This window comes from Pagrus major, chromosome 12 (genome assembly GCF_040436345.1).
Source record: "Pagrus major chromosome 12, Pma_NU_1.0".
Taxonomy (NCBI): Eukaryota; Metazoa; Chordata; class Actinopteri; order Spariformes; family Sparidae; genus Pagrus; species Pagrus major.
Genome location: NC_133226.1, coordinates 9,632,885 through 9,645,303, shown reverse-complemented (window position 1 = coordinate 9,645,303; position 12,419 = coordinate 9,632,885). Strand labels below are relative to the sequence as shown.

The following is a 12,419-nucleotide window of genomic DNA, read 5'->3' as shown; positions in this document are numbered from 1 at the left end:
AGCTGTTCTCAGAGTAAAATAAGGTCCGCAGAACACTGTTTGAAGCTAGAAAGGTGGCAGGGTCTGCCAAATATAAACATAAGTAAAACAAAACAAATATAAGTAAAACAGTATGAAATTGTGTTGTCCTTTAAGGTCAGTTTGTTTATTCAGTCATGAAAAACGATTAAAATTTCTCCCCCAAAACTACATACAGCAGTGCACCCTTAAAGAGCCAGTGTGTAGAATTGAGGAGGCTCCACTGTATATTTGTCGAAATTGAATTTAATACTTAAATACTTAAATTTCATTAGTGTATAATCACCTGAAACTACAAATCATTGTGTTTCAGTTGCCTTATTATGAGCCTTTTATATCTACATATTGCATATTGCACCACCATGTTTCTATAGTAGCTCAGAACGGACAAACCAAACACTGGCTCAGGAGAGGGCCTTTCACGTTTGTCCTGTTTTTAGTGGCCACTACAGGAGATGGTGAGGCGAGGGGTATTCAGTTGGTTGCAATCTGCAACCTCAAGGCTAGATGTCACAAACACACACTACATACTGGACCATTAAGGAGAGCAAAAATGGTTAAATAAATAAATAGATAAATAAATAAGTGCCAAGATAAACACATTTAAATAACATGAATTATCTCAATTGGTGGTAAGAACATTGAAGACATGAGGGCCAATTTGTGTAAACAGTGTTGTCTCCCACAAATTGTTTACATATGTGAACAAAGGCACTGAATATACCAACTATGGCACACAAACGCTGTTTTCCTCAAACCGCTCATTACAGTCAGACCGATCACGACTGACTGTCAAATAGTATGTAATTGTCCTGTGATGGAATGTAACTAAGTACATTTACTCAAGGACTGTACTAAGTACAATTTTGAGGTACTTGTACTTTAGTATTTTCATTTTATGCTATTTTATACTGCTTCTCCACTACACCTTTAGGCATCAATAATTATAACGCAATAATACAATAATATACAATTCTGGAGCCAGTAAAATAAATCATAACATAATATGTTTTTGCTTAAAACCCTAAAAAACAGCAACAAAACTGTGAGTCCTACTGCTTCAGACAGGTGTCTGATTTATTATATCATTTATTATGTCGCTCACCTGCTCCATGATGAGTGCTGAAACACATTAAACCCATTAATGTTCCCAGTGCTCTGTGCATAACCAGACAATAAGCTGGATGACTGTAACAGCTCATTATCCAAAGCGGTGACCTTTTGTCCTCCCTGGTGAATGTAGATGGAGGTGGAAAAACACATCCGTCAGTGAAACACAGTCCAATACACAGCCTCGAAATGACCGTAGGGTAGAATCAACAGCACTCTGATACAGTGTCAACAGAAATGGAAGAGTTTCAGCTTCGCTAAGATTTACTGCAGGGGTGTCATGTTGGATTGAGTCTTGCCTTTAATCGTGCATGATTATAGCACATGTCATACAGATTATATTCAAGATTTAACTGTTCAGTAACACATACCTAAACTACTTATTTTTCTCAAAGAGTGTTCTTGTCATTTATGACCTCGAAAAACAGTTTCAATAGCACACATTAGTAGAAGGCTGTGTGCTCTATTTCAGGCTGTTTATTTGCACAGTAACGTTGACCTTTGACCTGCACAGACTGCACAAGAACAATCTGGATGAAAGCTGTGGCAGTTGGTTTCCAGTCCACTCATTAGGCAAACAAAACTGACATCAATTATTTCATAGAAAAAAGGGGACTTTCCATTTTAAACAAATCCAGACACCCCCTTACTGACCCTGAGCTGTCAGTTGCAGCTTGGAAGAGTTACAGTACGTCTCATTAGGAACAGGAGGCCAGCGGATGGCATCCAGGCCGAGAAGACAATTTTGTTTTCAACTATGTTAGACTGTTACATTTTTATTTTTTTGTTTAGGCTGCGTCAGAGTGGTGTTTGAGGTCATGTTTTGTGGACTGGACTGCATCTGCTCGTTTTTTTTTCTGACTGTTTGTCCATCTGCGTGGCTTTTTTCTTTCTTTTTGTCTGCTGCTGAGTTTATCTGCCCGTCCATCTGCCTTACTGTATGAGCCAATGTACCTGTCAGTCTGTTCCCTGCCTATGCTTCTTCTCACCTCTTTATCTGTGCTTCCTCCGTCAGATTTTTGTCTGTTATTTGCTTATCTGTGTTTATGTTGCTGTACTTCTAACTTTCACATCACTTGTCTATACCTCTCTTATCATAGCATGTCCATGTTCTTGCGCATCATGACCCTAGGCTTCATATTAGCGATTACGGTTCTGTTTGTTTCTATTATACATATCGTAAAATGTTTAATAGAAAGTAAATCGTCTTTCTTCTTTCTTTCTGTTTATAATTGAAACTGTAAATTAATATAGATTTATAATGTACAGTACGCTGCTCATGTTTTATTGTCTGACAGTAGGACAATAGCACATTGGCTCTGATCACCAGGCCTCAGTGCTTTTAAATCTAAATTTAAATCATAATGTTTACTTAGTGCGTTCAAGTTTCTTTGTAATCAAACACAATGGTCAGTGCATTGCCAGACTATGACAATGCAGTAATTCAATCTTGTCAACCACCTGTTGCATACTGTGACACAGTGTTGCTTCCCCCTGCTGGACATTCTGACTCATTACATAAAAGAGTCAAATCTGCAGGCTGAAGAGTGGAATTTGCATTTATCATTTACATGAACACCAGAAACCTCAGGACATCAGATTTTTATCGTAAACCTTTGTAGGCTATATTTCAGTGGATGTAGGTTTATGCTGTTTGAACATGTTCACTGATAAGACACACTGTGAAACGTATTATAATTATTGTAATTTCAGTCAGTAAATTACTGGCTAATAATTGCAGTAAATTCACAGTAGTATACAATTATTACAGTTATATACATTAAAGTCACAGTAATGTATTGTGTTTTTACAGTAACCAGACACTGTTGTACCCTAATCACAGTATTTACTTATTATTTACTATTTTTTACCACCTTCTTACTGGAACTCGCAAAGATATATATGTATGTATATATATGTATATATATATATATATATATATACACACACACACACACACACACACACATACATACATACATACAAAAAGTCACTTGGAGCCATTTCAAAGCAATTACAGACACAGTTGTGTCACTGCCACAATCAGGACGAAAACACAAACTATCGCCTGTTGCTGAGAGAAAATGTGTGTGTGTGTGTTTTGCATCAACATAAGCTGAGAGACTGCCGAGAAAGAAAGAAGCCCTTGCTCCAGACGAGGCACCATAAAGCTGGACTGAAGTTTGCTGCTGATCACATAGACAAAGACAAAGCCTTCTGGAAGAAAACTCTGTGGTCAGGAGAAACAAAAATTGAGTTGTTGGACCACAATGACCAGCCATATGTTTGGAGGACAGAAGGTGAGGCCTTTCAGCCCAAGAACACTATACCTACTGTCAAGCATGGTGGTGGTCGTATTATGCTGTGGGGCTGTTTTGCTGCCTGTGGATCTGGTACTCTAAAGAAAGTAAATGGAATGATGAAGAAGGAGGATTAGCTCCAAATTATTCAGGAAAACCTAAAATCATCAGCCAGAAGATGATCCAATGATCCAAACACACATCAGAAGTGGTAAAGGAACAGCTTGAAGGCTGGCCTCTGTGTCTGACGTGGCTGGCGATGCCCTAGGTAGCAACTTGCACCAGGGTCTATGAGAGGGCGAGGCCCCAGATAGTCTTGGCATGCAATGCCTTAAATGTGACTCTATTATTGACATACTAGTATCATATGAGCAGAAGGCTTATTATACGCACATCCTGGAGGTGCAAGGCTGTCAGGAAATCGTGTGAATGAAAAGAAGGTAATGCCACAGGAGCACGAGAGCAGAGGAGACACAGGATGAAAACAGGATACAAACAGGCGAACCAACGAAGAGTGAGAGAGAAACACAGGCTTAAACACACAGGAATGATTGATGGAATACAGTTAAGCAGCAAAAAGGGCGGTAAAACAGAGCAGGCAGATAAAGGAACAAAAAGCAAGCTGTAGTGCTGGTTAATGCTGGTTATGCTAGTCCAACAACCAAAAAGCCAGCAACAAAAAGGCATATGATGAATCCAAGAAAACTAAAGAGTTGTACAAGAGCAGAGAAAAAAAAACAAAAATCCCAAGTCCAAAATCCAAAATCCTTAAATTAAAAGATCAAGCAACAAAAAGGGAACAAATACAACAACAAGATGGAGGCAAGACAACAGCGGCGAACAAACCATAAAGCTGTGAGGAACACATGAGAAACACGAGGAACACACAAGGACTGGGGAACAAATGCAGGAGGAAGACAGGACTGATGTGGGGACAATCACCGAACCCCTGCAGCACCTCCGTGTGGTAACACAGGGTAACCGCAGGGGCTCTGGGAACAGCGTTGGCCCACCGGAGAGAAAATATAAAATATTCATGACTTGTTTTTCTGATGACAGGACTCATGCACCAAACCTGCTTCCAGAGCCTAAACCAGAAGAAGACGACAGCCGCGGTCCAGACAATGGACCTGTGCAGATGAGGCTGTCACCATGTGCTTCCTCTGTGGTGGCAGGTTTGTGACGCTCCTCACACACAGCACTGAAGAAGCTCTCAGCATCTGCTCGTCTCCATGTGCAAAAATCAAGACGCTCAAGACGGAGAAGCTGATGACTGAATGAGCTGGAAATGTTTCAGCTGCATTAAAAGCTTTACCTCACTGAATGTTTCAAAGTTAAATAAACTGACTGACTGCATGTTACATGATCCAGTGTTCTGTGAGGTCCTTCAGCCTCAGTGATGTTGGGTTAACATGAAGCTTCTTAATTACTAAATCCAAAGCAGGAGTCACAACATTTTTATGGGCTAAAATCAAACAACGTCAAAACAACTTCTTTACCATGAGCCTGAGTTTTCTGGACAGCTTCAAGGCTGCTGCTTGCTGAGTATTTTAATAGGTTTTAACTGTCTGAGTAAAATAATAATGTGGGTCTGTATGGCTGAACCCTGGAGAGCTCCTTACACTATGACAGTCCTTATGACACCATCCACTCGTACTTGAGTAAAAGTAAAGATGATGTGGTATAATATTACTTTGGTAAAAGTTAAAATCACCTGTTAGAGCAGTACTTACTACTTCTACTCATATTAAATATACTTTAGAAGTATATTTTCTAGCAATACATGTAAGCAAGTATCACACTAACAAGTCAGTCACAGTTAATTATTCTTCACAAAAACCTGAAATCATCAGCCAGAAGATTGGGTCTTGGGTACAGTTGGGTGTTCCAACGGGGCAATGATCCCAAACACACATCAGAAGTGGTAGATGAATGGCTAAGTCAGGCTAGAATTGAGGTTTTGGAACAAAGTCCTGACTTGAACTCCATCGAGAACATGTGGCCTGTGCTGAAGAAACAAGCCTGTGCCAGGAAACGAACAAATTTAGTTGAACTTCACCGATTCTGTCAAGAGGAGTGGTTAAAAATTCAGCCAGAGGACGACCAGAAGCTTGTGGATGGCTATCAAAAGCACCTAACTGAGGTGAAAATGTCAGAGGGACATTTTACCAAATATCAGAATTACTGTATGTATATTTTTGACCCAGCAGATTTGGGCGCATTTTCAAAAGACCTATAATAAATTCATTATTGAGCCAAACTTCATGAATGTTTTTTTTGTGTTCCTCTCATTCATCACAGAAAAATGAGAGCTGTAGAAATCATTGGAGCTGAAGACTGCCATGATGTCCATCTACAAGTGTATGTAAACTTTTGACCGTGACTGTATATACATATATACAATTATTGCAATTGATCATCTTTACATATTATTTTATATATTTATTACAGTATTTTTAGTACTGTAATAAACTATTATATTCATGGGACTGGGACACAATGTAATGGTGGTTGGCTCCTCCTGCAGTGTTAACAGACAGAAACTGGAACCCCATCAATAAAAAAAAAAGCATCACTGGTTTCTTAGTCAGCACTGTGTAAAATGTGTTAAGTCTTTTTTTGTCCTGCCAACTAACAGTCAAACAAACAACTCTGTATACTTCCAACAACTAACACCCACAGTCAAGACTTAAAACTGAGAGCTACAAGAGCGGAAAGTTTCATGACATTTAATCAGCCTAGCACTACCAAATGCAGAAAATACTGTGATTTTAACTGATAAAAGTGGGTATGAGCACTTCATCCTCATGCAGCCCACGCACATTCACAGTGAACATTGATACAAATGAGATTGTTGGGCTGTGCCTATTATTCAGATGCTGTTTTTATACTCATTGGTGACGATTCTCAGTAATCCAGTTCAAGGTAAAGTGCTGTATCGTAGACAACTGGACTTGTTTCAGTGTCTTGAAGACGTTTCACCTCTCATCCGAGAGGCTTCCTCAGTTCTAACTAACTGGAGGGGAGTTGCAGGCTTTTAAACCATGTGTGGGAGTGTCCTTAAAGAGTCGTTAGGGCCACTTGTGAGTCCGCTACCCAACCGACATCCTAGTGGGTCGTTAGGGCTAGGTGGGCCCAGGTGTGAATGGGTGTTAAGCTGTCGTATACGTAGTGTCGTAGGCCACCTTTGGGTCAACGACGAAAGGCCTTTTCTGGAGCCAGTGTTTGGTTTGTCCACTCTGGGCTACTGTAGAAAGGTTGGGGTGCAACATGGCGGACTCTGTTGAGGAGGATCTGCTCCTTCTGTAGATATAAAGGACTAATTCTAACTTAACAAAAATACAATGATATTAAGTTTCAGGTGATTATACAATATGAATAATAACATAATTATGGAAATGTAAATTAGCTTATAGCTAACTCTGGTACAGCTAAGATGCTGTGCACTGTCCCCATGAAACAAACAAACAAACAAACAAACACATAATCAAATACATTTCTGGCCCTAAGCCTCCCTAAATCCAACACACTGGACCTTTTAATTGTTGACAAATAGTCACATAATTGCAGAGGTAGGGACATCCTGAAAATAAAGTCACCCTCCCTGTGTCAGTCAGCCAAATCATGAGGCCTTACAGCCCATTTGGCTCTGTTCCACCCGCTGACGTCTGTGTATTTATTCACCGCTATCAGAACAGTTAAAGCACATGATAACAAATGTTCTGGACAGGATGTTGATGTATCTAGAACTGGTGTGTAATGCGGTTCTGTTGTGAGGTATAGTTTGCACTGTGACTCACCGCAGGAGTAACCAGCTGAGATTGAGTCAGGTCTCCACAAACGGGCCTCTTCCACTCGTGTAAAGGAACCAAAGAAAATCACTCACATCCAGCAGGCTGCACACCCACATAACACACATGAATGCAAACAAACAAAGAGGCCAGAAACACGAGCGCGCACACACACAATGGCACACATCTGACACCCATCATCACCGACCCTCCCACCTACCCAGTCTCATACACACTCTGTCACACACACGTGAAAGCCGCTGATGATGTCATTGGCAGGCAGTGGGTGGGTGTGGCCTTCACTGGGTCGTTAAACATACCACAGCTTAAATGCTGAACAGCCACTGCCATTCACCAGTGACACCCTCCCTCTTTCTCTCTTCCTCACTCCCTTTACTTCTCTCAGTCTGGCTCCAGCATTCACTTGGTGAAGTCCTGTTTTTACAACAACAGAAAGGTAAAGACTTTTAAAGTTGTTTCTCTCTTTGTAGTCATTTGTGACAATATCTACCTGTCACAGGATTATAAATTGACTTTTTTCAGTAACTGTCTTCAATGTCTTTTTTACTGCTTTCTCTGTGGACCCAGACACCACCAGTTAAAGCAAAGCGTCCTGATCACCTGAAGCCTTTTCTGGAGATTCATCCTTCATTCAGCTGTGCAGTTTGGTGGTTGATAAGTAAAGATGTCGCTCCCGCTGTCACTGCTGATAGGTGTATTTGTCCAGCTGTGTATGGCCGATGTGTTTGTGGAGGAACCCATCACAACAAGTAAGTGCTGAACAGAAATAGGAGTAAAGACACAGGGAGTTACAGAATGATGAGCGAGACAAAAGAATGTCATAAGACAGCGGATGAACTTCCTTTATAGGAGAGGAGACTTTGTAGCTTGATATTACTTTTTTAAAAGTGGCGACACTATTGATAAATGAAACAACAGCAAGTGACAAACTCACAACAAAAGGTACAGACACTTTAATATGTGAGGATCTTAAAGGCTCCACAACCACTAGTTACTTATACGACTGTCCTGATGTTATTACCCTGTTGGTTACACCACAATTCATACCACTATTCTTCTGATCTGGATGAGGCTTTTTGGGAGGCCTGAGTTAGAGGTGATAATGGAGTGAACAAAAAAAAGTAATGTGCAGGTAAAAACTGTCAAATCATGATAAAGTTACTTTATTTTACGTCTGTTGTGGAGACAGCCAACCAGAAATTCTGCTGCTGGGATAAATATTAAATATAAAAATATTTAACATATTGTACCATGTGATGTGTGTCAGGATTATGTGGCATGACAGGTTGTACAGGTTGATGTAAAGGACAGTTGTGCAACAGTGGCTGCTGCATAAGCGTCAGGATCATCACTAATGGTCTCGAAACCAGACAAACAAAGCATTTGTATCTCTATCCAATTTAACTTCTTACCCCATATCATTTTGCCCCATAGGTCATTTTTATACAATGAGTTTGCATAACAACTTAAAAATAATACTTAGGCAGTACTTAAATAAAAGACAAAAATATTAACACAGCAATACCAAAAATATGTTTCCATTTGTAGGAACTGCACAACAAATATAATGCTGATAATCATTAAACAGTGGTAACTAAACTCTTGTATGAACGGATTACCCTGCTTATGAAGTCATGTAACGTTCAGTAATAGTAATTCAACCTTAAATGCATGTAAACTGTGTGCCTGTATGATGCAATGGCAAAACAATATGTGCATTTATGTGCGCAGTCTGTAGAGAGTGACTCCCTTCTGCTGTCTGGTTGGGTAGAGTGAGTCAGAGAGTTTGGCTAAGGCAGCAGTCAGGGAAAGTCCTGATTGGTCAAATGCTATTTCATTTGGCAGTGTTGAGTTTGGTTTGGGAGTGTTTGGGAAAGTCAGTACCCACTCACCCAATATGTCCAACGCCATTGGCTTCTGTTTGTAAAATGGTTTTACTGAGCAGAGAATCAGATTCATATTTGCGAATGGCATATACTGTAAATGCTTGCAAAGTATATGTTTGATTAATAGTATACATGTACATATGGTGTATTTTAGTGCCACAGGATGAAAATGTTGTACCCTTTAGAGACATTTCACATTATACTGTTGTGGTTGATTGATCTTACATAATGTTAAGTCCTTATATGGACGAAAAGGATTGTTGTACCAACCAAAAAGAGCTGGAAGATTCAAGTTTGTTGTCCTGATGTGTTGGGTATGATATGTAACACCGCTGATTACGCCCAACTTCAGTGTGTTATTGGACTACAATGCAAAATGAGCTTCTGTACTTAACAGGGTGGGGATGGAAAAAGCAGCAAAACAGGATTTTCAACCAAAGCGTCAGTGTTGATGATGTCAGCAATTATATTGAAAATGAGCACGCTGACATCAGCATGATTACATTTCCACAATGGTAATGCTATTAAATTATACTTAGCAGGCATATTATTTGCCATGCGGCCCATTTTAGCTCAGCATGTTAGCATGTAGCTAATTAGCACAAAATTATATCAAAATGCTAACCTGATGGTGCCTCCAGATAAAAAGTGCAGGAACATGAAAATGATAACGATTCACCATGACATGAAGATAATGGAGATAAAAACGAGGGGACCAGGAATGTGCAACCCTACCTTTCAACACTTTCTACTTGCACACAACTCTAATAAAGTAGAAAGTGACAAATGTTGATAAAGTTACTTCCTCCTGGTATAATATGAGACCATTTTGTGCTTATTTTACTTCTGTTGTTGGGACAGCCAACCAGGAACGCTCTAACCAAGTGTCATTGGGATTCAAATATTTAACAATATATCATGATTGACATTTAATGGTAATGAATGCAACAGTTGTTGAGAAATTTAACTGAAAAGTCAGCCTGCTGGTAGTGCTACAGGAAAAGTGAGGGGATCTCTAAAGTTAGTAGAATATATTGTCTGGGAACCACCAGTGTCTGTACAAAATGTTATGCTAATCCATCTAATAGATGAGCAGATACGTGTTAATGTTGCCGGTGGTGCTCGATGCAGTCATGCGATCACCAAAGTCAATAGGATTCAACCTGTGGGTACCATGAATATCTGTTATAAAGTCAAGCTGTCAAGATCTTTCAGTCACAGTAGGACACATCCTCTGTGGGCCACGACTGTCTGCACACATTTCCATGACAGATTGTTGCAACATTGCCCTTTCTAGAGCTACACTATTATTTTAATGTGGCTAAAAACTGTCACTGTATAAAACAAACAAAAACCAACCCCATTTTGATTTGCTGGGCCACCCAAGGAACACGAGCAGCCACTATTACCTCTAAAGTGTCCTTCTCTTTCCCTGAGAAACCTGTTTATATCCTTGGCGTGATGATTGGGGCTTGGTTTGGCAGAGTACTGAAAATAGTTTGGCAGTGTAAAACATGTGTTAGTGTGAAAGAATGAAGGCTGAATCCAGGATTTGGTGATCTTACAGTTTCCAAGTCCTTGATTGATGTTCTGGACTGAAATGGCAAATTTTCAGAATGAAGGAGCTCAAAATATCTAAAGGGAAAGAAACACACACACGATTATAACACTAAACAGTTGACTGTGTATATGTTTGTGCACAGGTGTGTTTTAAATTGTGTAACTGTATGAATATGTGCATTTCGGTGTATTATACAACCCAATTGCCAGAATTAATGTTGGCAATTCTACAAACCACGGATATGTTGAAGCTTTACATCTCTTTATGATGCAACTGTACGCTTCTTTAGGATTCATTTTCTATTTTATTCAATTACAACATTGTGCTTATGGTCTGGTTAGTTTAAGGCAGAAAAACACTTAGTTAGGGTTAGGAAAAGATCATTTACCAGGTTTACCTTAACTGGTTTTGTTGCCACACACATGGCAGGAAAATGTCCTGACGTCTTGTTCAGAATATCCAGTGTTTTCATGCTTACAAATGTTGAAACACCGTATCGAACAGTGGTCTCTGGCTTGGCACACATCTAGTCTGTTAGCCTACCAACAACTCCTGACATAAAAATCAGCTCATATACATGTAATGTGAGCGTGATATGACACATACTGTACAAATGTCAATATGGTAATACACAGATGAAAATCTTATTCTGCCATCTGGATTGATTATACTGTGGTTCTTTATCTTAATCAACAGCCATTATGCAGTTCTGTTCAATTTTACTTATGTCTTTGTTTAATTTCCTCATAGAAAAAGTGCATCTTCTGGGTGACTGGTCTGAGAGGAGTCCAGACTCGAATGATGTGAAGGAGGCAACCCAATTTGCAGTGAGCATGTTCAACACAAGGTCCAAGGCCAAGAAGATGTTCAAACTGATCTCCATCACCGCTGCTCAGAGTCAGGTTAGATTCATCTTTCGGAAACCAGCAACTCATATGCACCACACCACGTCACCACCATGTTGGCATATGATGGTGTTGCAACATCTGATTTGATCTGTCCTCTATCCACTCATCTTATCAGGTGACCAATATGATCAACTTTAGGATCGATGCAGTCCTGGGAAAAACCAAGTGCTCCAAGGATGAAAACCATGACTTGGAAAGCTGCAGTCTTGAGAAAAAGGTAAATCGGTTGTGTGGGTGCATTTATGTTTAGGAATGGTTTTTCAAGTTTTTTAAGAATCAAGCTTTTCTGTCTTATATTCTTTCATAATACAAAATGACTTGTTGCTTTTTACAGTAGGTAAGAGATTTTTTCAATTCCCATGTAATAGTTGCTATTTCCTTCTCTACAGGAGGTGAAGTGCCATTTTTTGGTGGTTTTTGACCCCCGCACCAACAAATATGTGCTGAGGGAGCACAACTGCAAGAGAGACAGAAAAAGGGTTTAACTTTTTTTACAGATAAGGTCAGCAGCTTTGAACAACTTATTACATTTTGACACAATGTCAATGTTTTATCAAGCTAAAAGTTTTGCAACTGATTTTGATTTGTGGATGAATGTTAGGATAAACAAAATGATGGACAACTTATAACAATGACAAATCATGGTCTCAATAAAACTAGTTTGGAAAAGGTGACCAAGGTACACAACGGTGTGTTAATTATTTGTGTTCTGTGGCTTCTAGTTGTGTTGTCTATTGTGATGTCTTATCTCTCATTCATGTTTTTTATGGTTTTGTGTTTTGTGTGGAGTTTTAGGCAAGAGGTAAAGAACACAGTTTTTTTTT

General features: G+C 39.5%; 2 protein-coding genes across 2 annotated transcripts in view; one reads left to right on the top strand and one right to left on the bottom strand.

Annotated features, from left to right (window-relative positions):
* The window catches only part of il11ra (interleukin 11 receptor subunit alpha), a 54,522-nt gene extending 53,375 nt beyond the window's left edge, over window positions 1-1,147 (bottom strand). The window contains exon 1 of the mRNA XM_073478517.1: window positions 1,124-1,147. Within this exon, the coding sequence (XP_073334618.1) occupies window positions 1,124-1,132 (9 nt within the window). The 5' untranslated portion in view covers window positions 1,133-1,147. The remainder of the gene's footprint in view (window positions 1-1,123) is intronic.
* A 6,435-nt stretch (window positions 1,148-7,582) lies between these two features.
* Window positions 7,583-12,269, top strand: LOC141005902 (cystatin-C). The gene is made up of 5 exons (XM_073477965.1): window positions 7,583-7,676; window positions 7,808-7,989; window positions 11,438-11,589; window positions 11,711-11,812; window positions 11,985-12,269. Exons 2-5 carry the CDS (start codon window positions 7,905-7,907, stop codon window positions 12,078-12,080), a joined length of 435 nt encoding a protein of 144 aa, XP_073334066.1. The 5' UTR covers window positions 7,583-7,676; window positions 7,808-7,904; the 3' UTR covers window positions 12,081-12,269.
* The last annotated feature ends 150 nt before the right edge of the window (window positions 12,270-12,419 follow it).